This window comes from Chiloscyllium punctatum, chromosome 10 (genome assembly GCF_047496795.1).
Source record: "Chiloscyllium punctatum isolate Juve2018m chromosome 10, sChiPun1.3, whole genome shotgun sequence".
Classification (NCBI taxonomy): domain Eukaryota; kingdom Metazoa; phylum Chordata; class Chondrichthyes; order Orectolobiformes; family Hemiscylliidae; genus Chiloscyllium; species Chiloscyllium punctatum.
The window spans coordinates 70,930,000-70,954,386 of record NC_092748.1 but is presented as its reverse complement, the minus strand read 5'-3'; the positions used below and the strand labels follow the sequence as shown (position 1 = coordinate 70,954,386).

The 24,387-nt window shown below is 39.4% G+C and overlaps 1 protein-coding gene across 1 annotated transcript in view; it reads left to right on the top strand.

The window, feature by feature from the left end:
- LOC140482276 (voltage-gated inwardly rectifying potassium channel KCNH7) overlaps positions 1-24,387 on the top strand; it is a 464,373-nt gene that overhangs the window by 223,217 nt on the left and 216,769 nt on the right. The window contains exon 3 of the mRNA XM_072579472.1: positions 2,894-3,046. Within this exon, the coding sequence (XP_072435573.1) occupies positions 2,894-3,046 (153 nt within the window). The remainder of the gene's footprint in view (positions 1-2,893; positions 3,047-24,387) is intronic.

The window sequence follows — 24,387 nt, the reverse complement described above, 5'->3', positions numbered from 1 at the left end:
TATGTTTTGGCCAAAACATTAAACCTGTGTTTCTTAACCCTTCAACTGAAAAGAACAATTTAGTGTGCCCACCTTATCAAAATCTATCATGATTTTGTTCTGATCTGACAAATCCTTTCAAACTCTTTTGCTCTGACTCCAAACCGGCCATGTGTAGGTACAATTTCTTGACCCTGAGCCCAAGTTGATAAAGCTTTGCTGTATCGTCTCAAGGATACTCACATTGTTCCTAAATATATAGTGATCAGACCTAGATCCAATACTGTAGCAAACATTTACTGTAAAAAAGCTTCATGTGTATAAAGGTTTGGTTCGGCCACAACTGGAATACCATGTGTTGTCCTTGCTGTCTCACCATAGCAACTATGTGATTGCACTGGAGGAGGTACAGAGGAGATTTATCAAGATGTTCCCTGAGTTGGAGCATTTTAGCTATGCAGAGAAGATGGGATTATTTTCTTTAGAGCAGAGAAGGCTGAGGGGTACTTAAGATTGGAGGGGTATGGCCAGGGTAGATAGGAATAGCTGTTTCCCTTAGTTAAAGGAACATTTTTGAAGAACAAAACCAGGACAAAATACACCACTTAAAGCCATATTATCATCATGGTTTTATCGCTTCAGTTACACTGGCTGATCTCTTTGTTGGATATGTTGTTAATCAGCCTAGCATTTCCAGGTTACACTATTCCAGGAAATCTCACATCTTTAATCTAAATCAGCTCAGTGTCATGGAAGGTTCAGTGGAAATCAACCCATTAGAAGTTTAAATAATGGGCAATTTCAGTGCAAGTATGTTTCTGAAGTTTCCTGACTCACAGCTTTCAACTTAAATTCCAACTTCAATGCAATGATATCAATAGAGGACGACTTTGGTGTATGAAATGTTCATACAAATCCATATTATTCTGTTTCAGACAGTATTTCAGTGTCAAATACAAAAATGAGTAGTCATACACCAGTGACAGATGCTTATGAGTAATTCATATAAGTTTAACTTAAATTCCATTTTAAATATTCATTCTCAGGACGTGGGCATTGCTGGTGAGGCCAGAATTTATTGTTCATCCCTAGTTTCCTTGCAAATGACTGCTTTCTTGAAGGTGCACCTACATGATGTGAATTGCGGTTATAACGTGGATTTCCCCTGGGTGCTCCAGTTTCCTTCTACAGTGCAAAAATGTGCAGGCAAGGTGGATTGGTCATGCTGAATTGACCATAGCATTCAAGGATTGCAGGCGAAGAAATTAGCCAAAGGAAATGTAGGGTTATAGGGATAGGATAGGGGGGTGAATTTGGGTGGGATGCTTTTCGGAGGGTTGGACACGATGGACCGAATGGACTGTAGCGATTATATCCTATAATTGATTTTGCCCAATTGCATGTTGAGGGAACTGAAATACCCTCTATAGTAAATACATCAATGATAAATCTGTTGCAGCAACTGTATGGCACTCATTTACAAAGTTAACGTGTTTGGAAAAGGCAAATATCCTTGTAGGTTTACAACTGTATTTCATACGGAAATTTTCAAATAACTTGCAAAAGTCTATGCTTTCAATGAGCTGAATGAGCCTACTGCAGTTGATGCATGACTTTGGTTATAGGCTTAAAGACTCTGATTTTTTTTAGTGGAAAAATATAATTTATTGAAATAAGCTTTACTATTGGCTCCTTAAAAAACATTAACAAATTTGACGTCACTCTTTTAGCACAGAAATGAGGAGAATTGTTTTCTGTGATGGTTATACAAATTTGGAACTCTCTGCTTCATATTTGGGGTAATTGAATATTTTCAAAGCAAAGATAGATTTTAGATAGCAAAGGAAATCAATGTTTGTTAGGAGCAGATAGAAAAGCAGAATTGGAAACACAAACAGATCATCCATGATCATATTGAATGGGAAAGCAGGCTCAATGGGCTGAATGGTCTACTTCAACTCATTAACTTATACATTTGTAATTTCCTATTGAATGTGCTCATGTAACTCAATTAATATGATAAATATACGGCAGATAGACAAACAAAATTATTACTAAAGCTAAAAATAATGGATGGCTATGAAGAAACTAGATATAATAATGAATATCACTATGAATTGTACAGTCATGCAGATAAAATAAAATTTCTCAACTTTTATTAGGAAACATGGTCCAAAATAGGAATACTGTGATTTGTGTTATTGTGACACTTTACAACATCTGGTGACTAACTGTTGGCTAAATCAGATGTGTAATACAAATTCTAAATCGTCTTCCAAAATCATAAAACAAAGACTATACTGCATGTTGCCTTGAAAACTATTCAACTCTATAAAGGAGAACTTGTAAACCACTGAGGTTTGAGTAAAAATGTTTAATCTCAAATCAAAAGATTGTTGTACTTTATAAACACACTGTTACAATTTGACAGTGTAAATCAGATAAGTGTGTCCTGCAGACATATCTTTAAGATACACAATGAGCATGAAGATAGCCACGTCTACAACTCATCAGTCAGACATGTAACAGAATCAGATGAAGCAAATTACTCCTATTACAATTTCTGTCCATGATCCTCACCATTCATTTCAAAAGTGAATGTTAACAAGAGGAATTCTCTGTACCTTTGTGAAACCATAAGAAAATCTGTTGAAATTCATAAATCTAACATAAGCAATTTAAAATTGTTCTGAAATGATTTTCCTATCCACCTTTTAGTGTTCGAACAACATTATACAACAATCCATCATCATTTCCCTGATGAGGACTTTTTTGTTATTTAGACAAATATAACTTACCATTCACAAAGCCAAAAACCGAGAGAGTATGAATTGCATTGTTATTCATTCTCAGCCATGGATCATCTTCAGTCTGTCTTGGAGATATTAACCTACTTTTCTTTTCTATTATTTAGGATCAACATTTTTGTGCAACACTCATATAATTCCAGTGAAAAATGAAGAAGGTGTGGTCATAATGTTCATCATAAACTTTGAATTTGTGGATGAGGAGAAATGCTTACAGTCTCCAGACAGCTTAAATCACATGTCGCCAACCAAAGACTCGCGTAAGTGTCCCTTTAATTATGCCAGTCACTGAACTTGAACTACAGACACTAATAATTTACTTTATGAGATGTATCATGTAGAAGCAAGTTTCTATGATTACTTTCTTTGTATTTCAGTGATCACTGCCTCTGTAACAGAATCAGATGAAACAAATTACTCCTATTACAATTTCTGTCCAGGAGTGTTAGAAATTAAAAGTAGGAGTGCTCGTTCATTTTCCATGAACTAGAATAGAAGAGATCTTTTCCTAGAATAGAAACATTAAAAGTAATTGTGGAACTTTAATTGAACCCTGTCATGCACTGAGGAATTGAACCAAGGCCCTTTGTTGCATACTAGACTACAGATATTTTAATCAACCTGCTTCGACATGTTTTGACACATAGTCTGGGATAAGTGAAAGACAGTGAGCTGAGTCCTAATGAAGGGCTCTGGCCTGAAACAGCGATTTTCCTGCTTCTTGGATGCTGCCTTACCTGATGTGCTTTTCCAGCAACATACTCTCAACTGGGATAAGTGAAACATGAGCACAGACCTTCGGGCCCAGAGATAGAGACAATACTTCATGCAAGAGCCCTCAGGCTAGACTAGATGATCAGGCCTTGAAGAAGCTGATAGAAATGACATGGCATGAAGTAACTCTTGCCCCATGAGTCAGATAGTTGCAGCTTCAAGTGCTGCAGCATATGAGGTGAGACATTAAACCAAGGAACCAGCTGACCCCCTAGGGGGGCACAGAAAATCTAATGCCCCATTTTGAAGAATGTTAAGGGAGCTAGCCCCAGATTGCCAGCATTTATCACTCAACAAAATAAACTAGGAGGAGGTATTGGGTAAGCTATCTATATTTTAAGTTAATAAGGGACCAGAACTGGATGAATTGAATCCAAAGTGCTAAGCAAGTGGAAATTGAAAAACGCCTGGCCAGAACTTTTCAATCTTCCTTAGCCTCATAGGAGAAGTCATGGCCTAGTGATATTGTGACTAGGCTGTTAATCCCAAAACCTAGATAATGTTCTGCGGACCCAGGTTTGAATCCTGCTACAGTAAATGGTGGAGTCTGAATTCAATAAAAGTTTGCGGAATTAAGAGTCTGGTGATAACCTTGAATTTGTTGTTGATTGTCAGGAAAAACCCGTCTGGTTCACTAATGTCTTTTAGGAAGAAAAATGCCATTCTTACCTGGTCTGGGCTACATGTGACTCCAGACCCACAGCAAAGTAGCTGACTCTTAAACTGCCCTCTGGGAAATTAGGGATGACAATAAATGCTGTCCTAGCTAGTGATGCCCCCATCCTGTGAATTAGTAAAAAAAGTGGCGGTTACAGGTGGTTGCAAGCATTCACCTATTGTGAGTGTAAGGACACTATTCTTGCCAATATATCTTAATGACTTGGTATAAGTATACAGGGTATAATTTTTAAATGTCTGAAGCATACAAAACTTGTAAATATAGTGAACTGTAAGGAGGAAATGCAGAACGTCAAGAGGACAGACTCGAGTTGATAGAATGGGTAGACAAGTGGCAGATAAAATTAAATTTTACAAAGTGAGGTCATTCATTTTGAAAGAAAGACTGCAAAGAGGCAATATAAAGTGAAGATACATTTGCAAGGTAGCTAGGAGCAGAGAGCCCTGCTTTACATGAATATAAAATATTGAATTTGACAAGACAAGTAAAATATCCTGGCTTTTATCAGTCGGGACATGAAGTATAAAAGAAAGGAAGTTATGAGATGCTTGTATAAAATATTGCATCAACCACACCTGGAATAGAGCACCCATTTCTGGGCACCACACTTGGGGACTTTATATTAGGAAAGTATGCAGAAAAGTTGCACAATAATGATTCAAGGGATCAAAATGTTAGCTATGTGGATAAATAGGAAAACTTGTTTGCTGTAGAGAAAGGATTCATTGTCTGAGATGATTATGGAAGCAGGTTCAACTGAAAAATTTAGAAGAAAATTGAATTGTTTTCTGAAAAAGAAGAATATACAGGTGTATGGGTGGATGGTGGGAGAGTAACAGTAGTGAAGTTGCTCCTGACAGAAAATTGGCATACACATAATGGGCTGAATGGTCTCCTTCTGTGCCACAATCATTTTATGATTTTATGACCGTACAATAGCACACTAAATTAAAAATAAGTTGTCTGATTGTTATTGCATTAATATTATGAAAGGTCAATGTATATAAATACCAAAAGAGAAAATTCTGGAAAATCTCAGCAGGTCTGGCAGCATCTGTAAGGAGAGAAAAGAGCTGATGTTTTGAGTCTAACTGACCCTTTGTCAAAGCTAAAAAAAGGGAGAAATAGGGAGGCATTTATACTAGGCTAAGAGAAGACGAGTCATGGCTCCAGAAGCAAAGGTAGCAGTAAAGAGGTGATAATGACAGTGCATAGAGAGATTATAGGGAGATTAGGACCTGTGAATGACCAAGATGGAAGCCAGTGCTTTATGACAAAATATGTGGGGGATGGGGGAGGGATGAAGCAGAGGCAAAATGGAAAACAGGGCAGAAGGGTAGCAAAGGGGGAAGAGGAGAGGAAAAAGGCAATGAGAGAATGGGGAGCGAGAGAAAGAGAGACAGTCAAGAAATAAGAGGTACAGAACAGTGAAAAAAATAAATAAAATAAATGAAATAAAATTATGGAGCAGAATGAAAGCAGAGGGGTCGAGATGGGATAATCATCTGAAGTTGAACTCTTCCCCCTTTGCTACCCTTCTCTCCTGTTTTCCATTTTGCCTCTGCTTCACCCATCCCCCACATATTTTGTCACATAGCACTGGCTTCCATTTTGGTCATTCACAGCTCCTAATCTCTTTATAATCTCTCCATGCACTGCCATTATCACCTCTTTACTGCTACCTTTGCTTCTGGAGCCATGACTCGCCTTCTCTCAGGCTAATATAAATACCTCACTATTTCTCCCTTCTTTTTAAGCTTTGACAAAGGGTCAGTTAGACTTGAAACATCAGCTCTTTTTTTCTCCTTACAGATGCTGCTAGAGCTGCTGAGATTTTCTCTTTTGGTTTCAGATTCCAGCATCTGCAGTAATTTGCTTTTACCCAATGTATATAAATTGGTTGGTTTTGTATCCTACATTACATTTATTGTGGGCAGAATTTTGTTGTGGTGTCATGGGTCTTACCTGCCAGCAACACACTGCACAGATTCCTTTCAGGAAGGTCCACCAAACCACATTTAGATTAGGCAGTAGAAAGAGCATCTGTCAGTATTCTACTGGCATCATAGTGGTGGAAGCACCACCCAGTGAGAGGTACGAGCCAATCAGAGGGTAGCAGCTTTTGCACTCAGCCGTGCCACTAAGGGGACTGTGATTGCTTCAGAGGGAAGTACACCAAAGTCTCAGGTGTGGTTAGGTGGCCAGGAGGAGAAATGGCTTAAAACAGATTGGGTTAAGAACTAAAATCAAGCATGCTGAGAACTTTGGTCAAGCTAGTTCAAAGTCTGACCTCAGTTAAACCTCCAGCCAGGGTATATTGTGACCTGTAATGAAAGCTGTAACCTGCAGTTTCCTGTGTTGACCAACCAAAGGAGGTGTCATTGTGGCCTGCTAGACAAACTGACACCATATTACCTCATATGGAGAATAGTTTGTGGCTGTTTACGACTTTGTATAATCATTTGGGTGTTGTTTACCAGTAAATATCATTGGCTGGGATTGAATGGTATGATCAGGTTTGGTCAGTTCATTGGCTGAGTACCAGAGACACGTTTTGAGATAAAAGTTACCAGCACAAAGGATTTTGCATGAGTGAGCCATCGAGACTGACATTTGAGAACTACGTGCCATGAAGTTATCTTCAGAGAAAACAAAGAACCATGAGGCAAGATTTACACCAAAAGCAAAAGTTGATCACTTTACTCGAATCAGGGTGTTATTTGTTTCAAGCCAAAGTTGCAGAGTTAAAGTGATGGTTAAGGCTAAGTGTGAATTAAGTTAAAGTAAGGTAAAGTAAAGTTAAAAGAGTGAGTTAAGGTTGAAGTTAGATGAAGTAAGAGATATGTGTTACAATGAATGTATGTTTTATATTGAGCATTGGTACCCAAAGAGTTAAATTAAAAAAAGGTTTCTTTAACTAAAATCTGAGTAGACTTCCTGTCTTTTGTCTGATATGATTTGATTTATTGCTGTCACATGTACAGAGATACAGTGAAAAGTCTTGTTTTACATACTATACAGTCAGGTCATATGAATACAAAGTGCACTAGGGTAGCAGAGCAGAGTGCAGAATATAGTGTTAGAGCTGCAGAAAAGGTGCAGAGAAAGAGAATAACATTAATAGTTGAGAGGTCTATTCAAAAGTCTGATAACAGCAGGGAAGAAGCTGTTCTTGAATTTTTTCGTATTTGTCTTCAAACTTTTATATCCTGTGCCCAATGGAAAAGTGTACTAACAGGGTAGGAGGGCTCTTTGATTATGTTGGTTGGAGTCAATGGATGGAAGGTTGGTTTACGTGATAGACTGGGCTGCATTTACAACTCTCTGTAGTTTCTTGCAGTCTTGGGAAGAGCAGTTGCCATAGTTGTGACTTATCTGGATATGATGCTTTCTATGCTGCATGTATAAAATTTGGTAAGAGTCTTTGTGGACATGTAAAATTTCCTTAGCATCCTGAGGAAGTAGAGACATTGTTGTGCTTTCTCTATGTGGATGGACCAGGACAGATTGTTGGTGAGCATCTCTCAGGAACTTAACACTTTCAACTATCTTTACCTCACTCCTGAAGCAGATAGGAGTGTGCCCTTTACCTCACTTCCTGAAGTTGATAACCAGGTCCTTCATTTTGCTGACATTTTAAACCATACCACTAAGAACTCAATCTCTTTCCTGTACTCTGTCTCATTGTTGTTTGAGAGTCAACTTACAATGGTGTTAAGCTGACCTGTAAATGGAATTGGGGCAGAAGTTGGCCACACAGTCATGAGTGTATAAGGAGGACAGTAGTGGTCTTGTTGAGGATTACTGTGGAGGAAGTGTTGTCACCTATTCTATTATTCTGGATTAGTGGTGCTGGAAGAGCACAGCAGTTCAGGCAGCATCCAAGTAGCTTCGAAATCGACGTTTCGGGCAAAAGCCCTTCATCAGGAATAAAGGCAGTGAGCCTAAAGCGTGGAGAGATAAGCTAGAGGAGGGTGGGGGTGGGAGAAAGTAGCATAGAGTACGATGGTTGAGTGGGGGAGGGGATGAAGGTGATAGGTAAGCAAATGTGGCTATGGTAGCGAGCTTGTTTCACGACATGGTTGAAGAGCTTCAGGGCAGAGGAAATGACCTGGGAGTTGCAGTGGGAGAGGGACTCCCTGAGATTCTTGTAGAGAGAGGAGGAAAACTTCTTCAAGGCAGACATCCTTGCAAGAGGATTCGCAGTAGGGTTAAAATCAACAAGGTACACCTGGGTAAAAGATTTGAATATTCTATTAGGGTAATACAGAGTTGTGAAGCAATCCGGGTCATGGGTAAATCCTGTGGAGCAGGGATTTTTCAGGTGGGAGTTGTGGAGAGTGGGGCCTGACATTTGGAAGTAAATGCATGGGATGGCTTTTAGTAGGTTCCCCTCCTCTCCTTCATCGATCTCCTCAATCGGCACTGGTTGCCTTTGACCGATGGGCTTGTCCCACTCCCAAACTCATTCCTGCTGAGGCATTAGTAGCTGAATTAGTTGTTGTATGGTGGAATTTCCTTCGCCTCCTGAGGGAGTTGAGGCAGTGTTGTGTTTTCTCAATGTAATGGATGAGGACTGATTATGGTGATCATCACTCCCAAGCATTTGATGCTGTCACCTCAGCATCGTAACAGGCCTACCTGCAGCTGGGTTACTCCCAGAAGCAGTGGAATGAGGTCCTTAATTGCTCATTAATTAGATAGTTAAAGGCCTTAGTCGATGGTGGAATGGGCAGCTTGACCATGGACCAGCTCTTCTAGAACGTAATACATGGGTAAGCAGGAAGGCAGCAGAGTCTATCATACCAGCCCTCCAAATAATTTATTGCTCTTCTCATCTTCAAGCTCACCACCAGTGAGAGCAAAGGATCATGCTCTATATACTAATAAATGAGTACTTAATTTGATGGAAAGTGGTTTGGGATGTTCTAAGGATATGAACATAACCACAAATCTTCGGTTAACAGCTGAACTGTGAGCTGTTTTTCTGATTATGATGAGAACAAATCGATGATTATCTAATTCAAAACTATTTTGATTTACAACAGGAATAAGTATAACAATATAGAGTAAGTGAGCCTGGAAGCAATGCTTTGTTTGTTTGTGACTGTTGTAAATGCACTTAATTCTAATGACTTGATGATCCAGTCCTATTCAGAAGAATTCCTTCATTTTCAATCTGATGATGTAATTTATTATGACAAACCTGTTATTGTCATTTGCTTTTATATTTTAGTTCTGCTCAGTTCAAATATTCTTGAATACAACCATACTACGGGATCTGGACACAATTGAGACTGCTTCTTCAGAGCAGTGCAAAGAAAATGCTGCACTATCAAAGGTGCTTTTGTTGTTGAGTGAGAAGTTAAACAGTTTGTTCAAAGGAATGCCCAAAGAATTGCAAGATTTTGTCCACAGATGCAGGAATTCACTCCTGTTGTGATTAGCATTATAATTTTCTCAATCAACACGAAAAACCAATCTATTTTGTGGAATATTTTTCTCCCATTTATGGCATTGCTGTTTGTAGGACAAATGTACAAATTGGTGACACTTCAACGGATATGAAAACAATGACAGGAAACATAAATGCTTAATTGTGCACCTTTGAAAACTGTGGGAGCATAAAAAGGAATATGTAGTTTTCAGTTCTTAGGGCTCTTGTAGTGCAGTGGTAATATCCATACCTCTGGACTAAGAGGCTTGGGTTCAGGTTCCTCTTGCTTCAAAGGGTACAATACCATCTCTCAACAGGTTGATTAGAAAATGCCTATAAGTATCACATCTCTTTTTCTTGTAACAAACATTCCATCATTTCATGTCTGCATCCACAGCTTTCTTAGCATGAGCAATGTAATCAAAGGTTTCTGATAAGGATGATCATAAAATTAAAATAGTTTCATATGTGGTGATTTTAATCAGTGGAGAGGACACCTCATTTAATGTTTTAGATGCACACATTTCATCTAGTAGAATATTCACAAAAAATATGAAGTCAATAATTTTGGCTACAATGTTGCCAAATTTGCTGAGTGTTTTTGGCATCTGTTTATGTTTCAAATTCCTACTTTTAAAGCAGTTTTGTTTCTCCGTGAAAAGAAAATAACAAGCAAATAATTGAACTTTGAATTTCTTCCATTTTAAATGACATATTACTTGATATTTGTGAAGAGATAGGCTTTCAAGTGATAGGACAGCATCATCTCAGCATGTGACATTTCTGTCTATATGAAACAGTGCATTTTCCAACTTATTGTGAAGAAGACTTTGCTGTGCTTAAATCTAGGTGTGCTTATTGTGTAATATGCCTTCCTGAAGTTGTTGGTTCACCAGGACTAGCATGCCTTATCTTAATATTGACAAAAAAAATCTGAAGTATTTGACTCATTCACTTTTGCTATGACCATGTTACACAAGACTACCATTCTATTCATATCTAATTATGAATGGAAAACAGCGTAGTGTAACAACAAGGTGAGTTAATATAATGAAGCACTCTACTGATAAAATATGAAATATTATTTTGATAATCTTGTTTTGCCAAGTGCCTCATATCACCTATAGAAAGGTTAATCCAAGTACTTCCTTCTACTTATAACCATCTTCAAGTTGATACCCTGCATTTTCAGGGGGCGGCTGCAGCAAATCAAGCATTAGGTTTTGTTTCTAGAGAAATAGACTTGAACAGCAGAGAAGATATGCAAAAACTACATTGAGCTTTAATGCTGTGACCCTCAGAATATTGTGTGCAGTTCTAATAACTTAATACATTGAGGTCTGCAATCTTGTGAGTGAACAGTGAAAGACTGTATCAAGTATAACTGTTTATAAGTCATGGTAAGAGAGGGCATTTGTCTGGAGCATTATAGATTCTGGTTCTAGTTACTCATGATTAGATGTCATTATGGTATTGCTCCTTTTGTTCATGCTTAGTAGCTATTCTTAGAGTAAGAGTATAATGAAGCCTCGACTCCACAATTGCCATATTATAAAAATGATGTAAAGAGTAGAGGGTGCAGCCAAGATTTGCAAGAATGGTACCAGAAATGCACATCTGTAGATGTCACAAAAAAATTGTAAGGCTGAATTACTTTTGAAAAAAAAAGCTGGGGTTCTGTCCTCATAAGTCTTTAAAATTAGGATAGAATTGATATAGTTGACTCAGAGTGAATGTTTCATCTTGTAAGGAAGAGTATAACTAGTCATTAAGACCTTCAGTAGGGAACTCAGAAGAAGCTTCTTTACCCATATAATGGTGAGATTGTGGAACTTGTAATGACAGGAAGTCTTAAAGCAATAAATATGGAAATATTTATGGGGAAGCGAGACAAGCAGAGAGTCATAGAATCATAGTCATAGAATCAAACAGCACAGAAACAGGCCCTTCAGTCCAACTCATCCATGCTGACCAGATTTACCAAACTAAACTAGTCCCATTTGCCTGTGTTTCGGCCAAATCCCTCTAAACGTTTCTATTCATGTACCTACCCAAATGTATTTTAATTGTACCTGAATCTACTACTTAATCTGGTAGTTCATTCTACATACGAAGCACCCTCAGTGTTAAAATGCTGCCCCTTGGGTTCCTTTTAAATATTTCTTCGACGATCTTAAAAATATATTCTCTAGTTTTGCACTCCCCTCCCCTAAGGTCACCCCTCAGCCTACTATGCTCCAGTAATAAAAGTACTAGCCGATCCAGCCTCTCCTCATTACTCAAACCCTGCTATTCAGGCAACATTTTGGTAAATCTTTCTTGAACCCTCTCCAATTTAATACTATCCTTCCTATAGCAGGGCAACCAGAACTGTACACACTACTCCAAAAGTTTCCTCACAAATGTCTTGCACAACTGCAACGTGACGTCCCAACTCAACATTCTAAGTAACAAAGGCAAGCATGTTCAATGCTTTATTAACCACCCCCAGTTTACATCTGATGCAACTTTCAAAGGAATAAGTCCCTGAACCCCTACGTCTCTCTGTTTGACAACAATCCCCAGGGCCCTACCATGAACTGTATAAGTCCTGCACATGTTTATTTTTTTTGAAATGCAATACCTTGGATCTATCCAAATTAAACTCCAACTGCTACTCCTCAGCCCACTGACTCAATTGATCAAGATCTCTTTGTAATCTTAGATAACCTTTTCTACCAATTTCGGTGTCATCGCAAACTTACTCACCGTGCCTCCTAAATTCTCATCCAAACCTTTATGTAAATTACAAAGAAACAACAGAGGATCAAACACCAATCCCTGTGGAACACTACTGGTCACAGACCTCCAGTCTGAAAAACGACCTCCACCACCACTCTCTGTCTCCCACCATCAAGCCAATTTTGTGTCCAATTGGCGAGCTGTCCATGAATCCCATGTGATCTAACTTCACGAATCAGTCTATCATGTGGAACATTGTTTACATGGACTATAGTAAAGCCTTTGACAATATCTACCATTCTACCCAGAATTTTCTCAGGTTATGCCCTGAGAAAATTCAATCAAGTTTGTGAGACATGTCTTCTTATGCACAAAACTATGCGGACTCTCCCTAATCTCTCCTTGCCTCTTCAAGTGCATGTAAATAATTTCTTTCAGAATTCCCTTCCATAACTTACAACTGATGTTAGACCCATCAGTCTTTAGTTCCTATGCTTCTCTTTATATTTTTTTTCAAAAAAGGTACAACATTAGCCACTCTTCAGTCCTCTGACACCACATTCATGACTGTGGATGATATAAATACCTCTGCTAGGGGCCCTGCAATTTCTTTTGTAACTTCTCACAACATCCTGGGATATATTTGATCAGGTCCTGAAGTTTTATCCGACTTGATTTTTTTTCAGACCTCCAAAATATTAATTTGGTATCTCTCCCATTTTCTCTGGTTCCACACAGAGACAACCTTGTTGGTCTTTAAGGGGCCTTACTCTCTCTCTAGTTGCTCTTTTGCTCTTAATGTAATTGTAGAATTTCTTTGGATTGTCCTTAACGTTATCAGCCAAGGCTATCTCATATCCCCTTTTTGTTCTCCTGGTTTCTCAGTTAAGAATACCCCTACACATCTTGTACTCTTCAAAAGATTCACTTTAAACCTGACATATGCATCCTTCTTATTCTTGACCAGAACCAGTGAATAGCACACTTATGCTCATGATGTGGAGATTTTGTGTTGGACTGGGGTGAATAAGGTCAGAAGTGAAACAACACCAGGTTATAGTCCAACAGGTTTATTTGAAATTACGAGCTTATGGAATGTTGCCCCTTCATCAGGCGAAGTGTGCCGAATGGGCAACTTTCCAAAAAGGTGTGATTTCAAATAAATCTGTTGGACTATAACCTGATGTCATCTGACTTCTGACCTTGTGTCTTTCTCCTTTCAGATACCTGAGAAATGTTCAGGCAGTGATGAAAGGACAGGAATACAATGACTAAGAAGAAAGACACATGCACATGAAATTGTCTTGTAATGGCAAACTTCACTAAAAGCCTACCTACAATGTCAAGATCATGAATGAGTCCAGCACCATTTTGACATTGGGCTTTGTGTACAGCTTGGAGCCCATGCTTTACAGAGTGGAGGTTATAGACAGCTTTATTGTCATGCTTACAGACTGAACATAATGTTTAATGTTTCAGCTTCCTTTGTAGCACAAACAGCTGTTGCACAGTCTCAGATGTATATGATGCAGGATCGTGTGCACACCCAGGCTGTTGCCACCTTTGTTCTGTGTACCAGGGTTTGCAGGATTTCACTGAAGTCCCACTATCTATCTTATGACAGATGGCTAGTATTGCTAAACTACTGCCACTGGTGGCTCTGTTAAATGTGAACTTCTGTCCTGCCTTATCAGAAGAGCATTTATTTTCCCACCCTTATCACTCCTTTAATGTGTTGGCTCTGAAGCTGGCCCAGATTGCTGCTGCCCATGCTAAAATTATGCAGGCTAAAGCCAACCATTTGCGATTGTCCTACAAGACCATCTGAAAACTCATCTGCTGAACCTCAGCAACCTTCCACCAGCCCTGCAGCACTGGGATAGTATTAATCTACCAATAGATCAAATAATGTCTTAACTGAAGTAGCAAAGGAACCTCAGACAAAGATGTTAAATATTCACATATTATTATTACACAAAGTCATTTCATGGCCTGCCAATTCTGTAATAGTTCTGACACAATGAGTCATTCATTGCATAATACATTATATCAGTCGTAATTGTAATGAGGTCAGCCAGGTGGGCCTCTTAGAATATGAGTTCCTTGATTGGGGCTGGTCTTGGTCCACTTCAGGAACCCTGGCTGGCAGATTAAAACAGGGCTGTCAGGGCTTCTGTTCACTCTGAGATCTGGTTCTGAGGAAGCCAGACCAATGTCAAGGACTATGCAAGGGTAAATAAAGGGTGACTTGATGATGGGATACTGGTCTCTGTGGGATTATTTCGCCATCAGTGACAAATTGTACAATATCCTGATAACAATCATTTCAGTTAATTGCAATTGATTTATTGGCTATTTTTGGATCAATTCCCAGATCTGACCAATCACAGGACTTAATACAAGACATTAAAATTAATATAGAATCATTCATTGACCACATCTTTTAAAAAATCACATTTCATATCACTCAGTCATTGTTAATAAGATTCTCCAATAAAAATAGAGCACCATAAAAGAAAGCAAGCATCGGCTTTTGGTTGATGCGCTTGTTTGGAATAAAAATGCTTTTCTGCCTTCTTCTATTGCTTATGATGTAAACAAACTGCTCTCAGTTCATTTGTAATAAGATAATTTGACACAATAGTTGTTTGTTTGCTTTTAAAATATGGCAAATGGTAATAACAAAAGAGGTGAACATAACAGGTTCAAGGGCATTCATTTTAATCTGAAACCGGATAGCAATTTTCATCTGAGTCAGACATGACTAGCTGTCTGAGGTTGGAGTATATATATTGATGCTTGGGACTCAAAATAAAACAGAAGGTCACTGTCTGATCCTGATGATGGGCTGACCTTAACAAAGATCACTGCAGTAGTTTCAAGAGAGGCACCATGATGTGCACCCTTTTATGAAGACCTATTGATATTGTTACCATTACCACCCATGTGTTACAGTGCAACACAATGACATTTCTTTATTGGCTGATTCAAAGTGGCCATTCTCTGCTCCTAGTCTTTCATATGGCAAAATTGGAAACAAATGTTTTTCATTCAGATGAAGGTGAAATTGTCTCAAAAGGAATGTGTATATTCTTACTCAATTTTTAGGCTTAGGATGAGGGTGATTTTTTTTTCCAAATAATATATGTAACATTTTCTCAGTATTGAAGTGAGGCAAAGCCACCATGATAAAATAACACGAGGATGAAAAACAAATCTGCAGAATCATTCAGGCCTTAATTTGAGAAAAGATGTATGTGGAGAAAGTGAAAACAAGGCACTGGCGGCAAGTTATTTGCCTAACCTGCTGACAGCAGGGCTAATAGAACAATACACATTTGGAAGGATGTAGACAAATGCTTTTCAGTGTAGAATTGAGCCATTGAGGTCTATAGCATAGAAATAGACCCATCGATCCATGGAGTCTGCGCCAGTCAAAAGCAATGACCTAACTCTTCTAATCCCATTTTCCAGCACTTGGCCCCTGGCATTGTATGACTTGGTATCTAAAATGTACAGCTGAACACTTCTTAAATACTATAAAGGTTTTTGCCTTTGCCACCCTTACAAGCAGTGAGTTCCAGATTCCCATTACCTTCTGAGTGGAAAAAATATCCTCACATCCCCTCTGTCCTTACCTTAAGTCTAAATCTGGTCATGTATCCCTCCATCAAGGGGAATTTTGTTTTCTGAGTGAGTGCCCCACTCCCAGAAAGCAAAATGGACAGGAAGCAACTGTAAAGTTTCAAAAGTCAAACAGTGATTGAAGATCAGTGTGGAGAAGGTGATGCTGGAAAGGTGATGAAAGCTGTGACTTCTTTTGCAACATAAAAAGGCACATTTCATCCTCCTGGCCCCACCAAATAAAATACTGATGAAAATCCTGAAATGTTAACAGGACGGTGTTCTCTACAGATACTACCAGACCTGTTGAGTTCTTCCAGTCAACTTTGCATTTATTTCAGCATCCATAATATTTTGTTTTTGTACAATTGAAGTAAAAATCTTCCTGGAAATTCAGCCTGTGTGGAAATTTTTGGCTACCTCCATGAGTTCAAATCATACTTGCCTGTGGCTATAGCCCAATCTATAGCCCCCTGCCAGCTTCAGCTGGTTTAGCCAGACCTATTGAGCACTATTAGTGCTTACTGTTTTGGCTGCATTATTCCTCAGACATATTCTCAGATTGTATTTAAGATTTTCCAACTTACATCCTTGTACTGCTTCCATTGGTAGACAAAAGTAAATGTTTTGGCAGGAATCATCTTACTGACCTCCACCAGCAATGTTGGGATTTTTACCAGTGGTTATAGCAGATGCTGACAACTCTAGTCCATCCATTATTGACTAGTTAACATCTAGCTCCTCTCAAAAATGCCATAGTGAGAGTGGAAATGCTGAGAAATTGCTCACTTTAGTCAAGGTGTCCTTGTTAAAAACTTACACGCAAAATGTTTTCTCTCTCTCCCTCTCTCTCTCTGTCTCTCTCTGTGTGGCACATGTTGCTGCTTATTTCATACCCCTATTACAACAGCCCCTGTAGTTAAGGGGAATGATACAGAGTGTGACCCAGCAGCAACACGTGTATCATTGAAATCCTACCACAACATGTTAAATACACATGACACTGAGGGTGCAAGTACTGAAATAATTTCTATCTCTGATTGGAGAAAATCCTGGGGATTCGTTCATACAGTATCTGAGCACACAAAACAACCGTGTTATTCCTGGTCATTTTGCATCTTGTCATAGAGCAAGTGATCACATGACTTTGAGGATTCTGACTGCATTTACCTCATAATGGCTGCACCTTTTGTAATTAAACAGTTTTGCCCCTTGTTTCAGACCAGCATTTTTGATGCAAGAAGTTCCAAGAAACTGGAGGCCACGTGTGAGCAGGCAAGGCCGGAAAACTGTTGCCAGGGAAGAAAACAAACTAAGGATCACCTTTATTTCGGTTTATCCATTTCAAAGTCCTTACTCAGACCTTTTCAGAAATGCCTTCATTCCCTAAACACCCAAGAACTTCTGTATTTCAGATACCCCTGGATATTTGAGACCCCCTTACATGTCAAATTGCTCAGAGACAGCATTTTTCAGAGATCTCCAATATTTCGGGTTCTTACACACATTCAGAGGCCCTCCTTCCTAATATTAGTAGCTAGTGTAAGCCAAAGGCCCCCTGTTGATGAGACTCTCTGACTTTTTCCACAGGATTACTGCTCATGTGGGTGCTGTCACTGACCCAGAGGCCTTTCAAACAACAGTTGATGATCATACAATCACAAAATGCTTACAGCACAGAAGGAGGCTGTTTGGACCAGCTAGTCAGTGCTGTGTCTCCATGGGAGCAATTTACCTAGTGTCATGCCCTTGCTTTTTGCCCATAATTTTTCACATTTTCCCTTTGCTGACAGTAACTCATTGAATATCTTGATTGAAACTACCTCAACCACATTCTCAGGCACTGCATTTCAAATCCTAACCATTTACTGTGTGAAAAACATTTGTCATGTTGTCACTGCTTCTTTTACCATTTCCTTAAACATGTGCCCTTTAGTGCTTGATCCATCTACAAATGGGATTAGGTTCTCCCTATGTCCTCTTGTATAAACTTCACAAGATTTTGAATACCTCCTCATAAATATTTCCTCTTAAATTTTCTTCATCAAGGTAAACAGTCCTAATTTCTATAATCAATCCACATTGCTCAAGTTCTTCATCCCTCAAAGTATTGCTTCACGTTCCTAGTAGTGAGCATCAATAACAATCTGTCCTGGTCCATCCACGTCAATGCTATTATCGAGAGTGCACACCAACACCTCTACTTCCTGTGAAGGTTAAGGTAATTTGGCATGTCCACAATGACTCTTAACAACTTTTATAGATGCCTCTCATCGAAAACATTCTATCTGGATGCATCACAGCTTGTTATCTCAACAGCACAGCCCAAGACCACAGGAGATTTGTGAACACAGCTCAGTACATCTCGCAAAACAACCTTCCCTCCATTGACTTTATACTTCCCACTGCCTCAGGAAAGCGGCCAACGTAATCAAAAACCCATCTCACCCTGGTTATATTCTCTTCCACCCTTTTCCATTGAGCAGAAGATACAAACATTTGAAAACACATACCAACAGATTCAAGAACAGCTTTTTGCCTACTGTTATCGATTTTTGAATGGACCTCTCACATATTAAATTTGATTTTTCGCTGTAGTTTTAACACTATATGGAGACGCTGGTGTTGGATAGGGGTATACAAAGTTAAAAATCACACACACCAGGATGTAGTCCATCAGGTTTATTTGGAAGTACTAGCTTTCGGTGTCCTGCTCCTTAATCAGGTGGTTCTTTCCTTTACCATTCCTCAACTCCACCCAAACCAGTTCTCCATCATGGTTTCCTGAATAAAGGTCATCTCTAGCTGTTCCACAAGTCCTGTCTTTAATTGGGAGACAACCTCTCTGTCTTTACCTAGTTTCCAATGCTTCTTTAATGCCAATATTCATAACTCAGATCTTGTCATGTTGCAGCCAGATCTCCATATGGCTATCACATCATATTTATTCACTTCAACAGTCGCTATCAGTTCATTTACTTTACTATGAATGCAGCATGTATTCAGTTTTGTTTCTTTTTAATTTTTGTAGCGTTTAGCCTTGACAGCTGGAGTATTCCTAGGTTTTTATCTCTATCCCTTCTTGCCATTCTCTGATATTCAGTTTCTATATTAGTAGTTTGCTTTCTGATCTTGATTCCATCCCTTGATTTATTACATTTACTAAAGCCTGTTCTACCTTACCCTCCGTATTGAGCTTAAAGTCCCTCTTCTTCTCTATTATGCAGCTCTTGAGAACACAGGTGTCAGTGCAGTTCAGGTTTAGACAGTCCCAGTGGTTCACATCCTACTTTGTCCAGTACTGGTGTCAGTACTCCAAGAACCAAAACCCACTTATCCCATAATAGTATTTGAGCTACTCGTTCACCTATCTAATCTTAATCATCCTGTGCCAATTTGCATGTGAGTCAAATAGTAATCTCGAGATTATGTCTTAAATTCTGCTTTTAATTTAGTACTTAATTTCTTATACTCCCTCTCTTTGCTAGTTCTATCTGTGTATTGGTGCTAATATGGAACACAGCCATTATTATCCTTCCTTTCCTGATGCAAGTTCTTCTACAACCCAAAGCAGATGAATTAAATTCTGGAATGAGCAAACAACACACTATGCTGGAGTCTTGCTTTTTGGTGCAGAGAACAATGTGAGTCGCCCTCACATTGTCCCCTATTATCACTGCATTCCTTCCTGTTTCCACCCCCCCCCCCCCCCCCCCCCCCTTGTATGGCTTCTTGTGCCATTGTGCTATAACCAGTTAGCTCATTCACTCTGAAGCCCTTGCTGTTATCTAAACAAGATAAGAAAACCTCAAGCCCATTTTAGAATGGCAGTGATGGCAAAATGAATGTTGTCATCTTCAGAGAGAATAGCAGGCTCACACTTCATGAAACCACTGCCACACCTTTTGGGGTACATCTCAGTAATGTTAGAAATATGTTAGAGGACAGATTGCTCAGCAGGTTCCTGGAAAGCCAATATCCAGAGCTATGATCACACGAGTCTGAATTGGGATGGCAGCAGTCTGAGCTTGCACAATATCTGATGAAAGCTAAGAATGAAGTTAACTGCTGCTTCTGCTTCAAAGGAAGATGAAACATCAGTCAGCAGGTGGATGGGTTTGCAAATGTCTTCATGCCACCACTTCCATACTGGAGAGTATGAATTCCTAACTTGGTTAAAAAAAACCCACTCCCAGGTTAATGATAAATCCCTCTAATTTGACCATAAATTTTCTGCCAGGCAATCTCTGATTTAACTCGGGGATGAGGGGCATATAGAGAAAATTAGGTGATACTGCTGTCATCTTTCATGTTTGCAGCATTGCCATTGGGCAAAGTCTGAGTCTTGGCAGCTCCCTTGAGCAACTACTGTTTTATCCAGTGGAGTAAGAACATGCAGCTGTATCTAGCCCCTGCTGGGTAAGTAATGCTGCCTGCATTTATGGGCCACTTCACCCTGGAATTGTTGACTGTCTTGCAATGGGTAAAAGCTGCATACAATCAATGCATGTGAGGATTAGATGAAACTTTGAGTGCTTGGTATGAATCATTATTGTTTTAGATTGTTGGCAGATGAGTGATAGGATTATGGTGCTTTGAACAATGTTAGAAGCTAGTTGTACAATTAGTCAGCAGTTGATTTTGAAAATGCATCCACTGACCTTGTTCACTCGTACACTGAATATCTTGTGTTTTAGCACCCAGGTCTTGGATTGAGACTCCAGGCATTGAATACTGTCACTATCTTTCTTAAAGTTTGACTGGAGGGCATCTGCAGATAAATTACATCTCTCCTGTTATCCAAGGGCCAGAGTATAGCATATGCTATGCTGTGACTTTCCCACACTTAGTTTTACAATAAATTTCAACATCTGCTCCACCATAATGCACTTCTGCTGTCAGTGGTACTGGCTGGTTTTAAGTAGGGCTAGCTGTTTGAACTAATGCAAGCTTCCCACAGTTTGGCAGCTTCTGCTTGAGTCTGCAATCACACAACAGGACACTCAGCATTGGCTGCAGACTGTAATTTAAATAAGCAAGCAATACAAAATTTGTATGCTGTGTTAAATTTGGATATGTATTATCGGGTGCACAAACTACCTAAAAACCTTTAAACTTGGCTTCATGTCAGATTACTGTGATCCCATATCAAGTGTGAAAACCATATTTTGTGATAGACCTATCTCAAAAGTCTTATCAACATTTTTCCATAGCTGTACATCTCCAAAACTTGGTTCAATGCAAAAATTATAGTAAGATGTCACTTAAAAAGTTAAAATTATGGAACATAAAACAACTACAAAACAAACTCTGTAAAATGCACAGTGTGTTTCCTGATCATTCATAATGCTTAATGTTAAACTCCATGTGCAAATAGAAACAACTAGTGTCAGATTAAGCTCTTGGAAAACTTTTAATGCCTCAACAGTTGTATTAATATAATAAAAATAAAATTAATATGTTTTCTACTGCAAATCCCATGCTGGGGTTAAAAAGAACACTTAAAGTTTTAAATGAATGATCAGGTTATGTATTTAGTCTCCTTCCTCCACTATCTCTTTTTGAGGTGAAGTTACCTTAGCAAGATTGTCATTTCTCTGAATAACCCTTGACTCAAAGACATAGTCATATTCTCAGTGCAACTAGGTCAATGTGTATTATGTCTTGCCACATCAAAAAGGAAAAATATTGCTAATCATTCAGTATTTTCCAGAAAAAGATGAGCACAATTAATGCAAGATTCTCCTGATGATAGCAGTTAACTAGCTAGATACAAAGATATCATGAAAGTCCTATTAATAGATTTTAGCATGAAAATATTGAGCAGACCAAGCATACTGACTGCGTATATACAGAGCATGTGAGAAATTTGCTTCTCAGCATATTGTTTTAACTAACAAAATGATTATGTTTTTGCATTGAATCGAGGGCCACAGTTGGAGAATAATGTATAGTGAGATCAAATCAAAACCCACATTTTTGAATAGACTTTTCCATGTATAGAGGCAATGTCAATTCACAGAAGAATAAATTATCCCAAAATTTATGCTGGTTTCCATTCTAACAATTAATCTCCCACCATTCTGCTTGACAAGTGTCTGCCATCTGTGCAACTATGTACCATGTATTAATTGAGACTGACTGGGAATAAGTGACAAATTGCTCCTTCATGAATACGTATCCCACAAAAATACTTACCATCACCCCAGCTAAACAGCTGTCATATGTAACTGGAAGCACTGCTGCACAAATATAGTCTGTCTCTATATCTACCTGCTGGCCTATCACAATCTGCACATATATTGAAGAATTGTAGATTGATCTGGTTAGTACTCTCCAGTAAAACCAGATGGGGAGGTGGTGGATGGGAGAGGTAGAGGGGTTGTGCTGGAAGTTGTGTGGCATCAACATTTATTCATCTTTGTCTGCTGATCCAAAAATATAGATGCATATATTGAAAAAGTCCATATTTTAAGGAATCCAAAGATGACAATTGGAAATTAAATGTTTCCTCCCTGTTCCTCATCATGCTTAATTTCATTGGTTTAGCAATTAGAACATGTAGTCATATGAAAATTAAGGAATTTATTAAGATAAGTTATGCATATAGTAATTTAATAATTTGTTTATCAAACAGTAGTAAATCTGGGGCAAAAGGTGTGGCAGGTCAGGCAGCTTCCGAGGAGCAGGATAATCCATGTTTCAGGCATAAGCCCTTCATCGGGAATGTGAAGGGGAAGGGGGTTACAAGATCAGTAGGAAGGTGGGGGTGGGACTGGAGGGGAGTTAGCTGGGGAGGTGATTGGTGGATGCAGGTGGGGGGTGATTGTGATAGGTCGGTGGGGAGGGTGGAATAAATAGGTGGGAAGGAAGATGGTCAAGTGGGACAGGTCATAAGGGCAGTGCCAAGTTGCAGGATTGGATGTGGGATGAGGTGGGGGAGGGGAGATTTGGAAACTAATGAAGTTGAGATTGATACCGTGTGGTTGAAGGATCCCAAGGAGAAAGATGAGGCGTTCTTCCTCCAGTCGTCGGGTGGCTTGGATTCGGTGGTGGAAGAGGCCCAGGATTTGCATGCCCTTGGTAGAATGGGAGAGGAATTTGGAGTGGTTGACCACAGGGCAGTAGGGTTGTTGGGTGTGTGTGTATCCCAGCGATGGTCCCTGAAACACTCAGTGAGTTGGCATCTGTCTCCCCGATGTAGAGGAGACTACGTCGAGAGCAATGGATACAGTAAATGAGGTGGATGGATATGCAGGAAAATCTCTGCTGAATGTGAAAAGATCCTTTGGGCCTTGAACAGAGGTGAGGGGGAAAGTGTGGGCATAGGTTTTACACCGCTTGCAGCAGCTAGGCAAGGTGCCAGGAGTGGAGATGGGGTGAAGGGTGACGTGGACCTAACAAGGGAGTCACAGAGGGAATGGTCTCTTCGGAACACAGATATGGGTGGAGAGGGAAATATGTCTCTGGTGGTGGGGTCTGACTGTAGGTGGCGGGAATGGCAGAGGATAATACGCTGTATTTGGATATCAGTAGGATGGAAGGTGAGGGGGTTCTATCCTTGTTGCAGTTGGAGGGGTAATGTTCAAGGGCAGAGGTGCAGAAAGTGGAAGAGATGTGCTGGAGGGCATTGTTGATCTTGTGGGAGGAAAGATTGCAGTCCTGGAAATAGGCGTGCAGCTGGGATGTCCTGGGGTGGAATTGGCCCTCCTGGGAGCAGATATGGCAGATGCTGAGGAATTGGGAGTAAGGGATAATGTTTTTACAGGAGGGGATGTGGGAGGAGATGTAGTCCAGGTAGCTGTGGGAGTGGGTTGGTTTGAAATAGATGTCCACGTTAAATTGGTTGCCAGAGATGGAAAGGGAGAGGTCCAAGAAGGGGAGGGTGGTGACAGAGATTGTCAAGGTCAACTTAAGGTCAAGGTAGAAGGTGTTGGTGTAATTAATGAACTGTTCCATCTCCTTGTGGGAGCACGAGGTGGCGCCGATACAGTCATCAATGTAGTGGAGGAAAAGGTGGGTTATGGAGCTGATGTAACTGCAGAAGATGAACTGTTCCATGTATCCCATTTAAATCCAGGGACCAGTATTAGGATTATTACTCTTTTTCAAATAGGTCAATGGCCTGGACTTGGGTTCATAATTTCAAAATTTTCATATAACCAGGGTGGAAATTACAGTAAAGAAGGATAAAATTAATAAAAATTGTCAAATGATGTGGTCAGATTGACACGTTAACATTGTGAAGCGATTCCTTATGGAAGAATTCATGAGGAGAATCAATATAGGTAGGATGATAATTTTAAAGTTGTTGCAAAAATGTAAAAACCTGAAGGTTCACATTTACAAATCTTTGGAAGTCACAT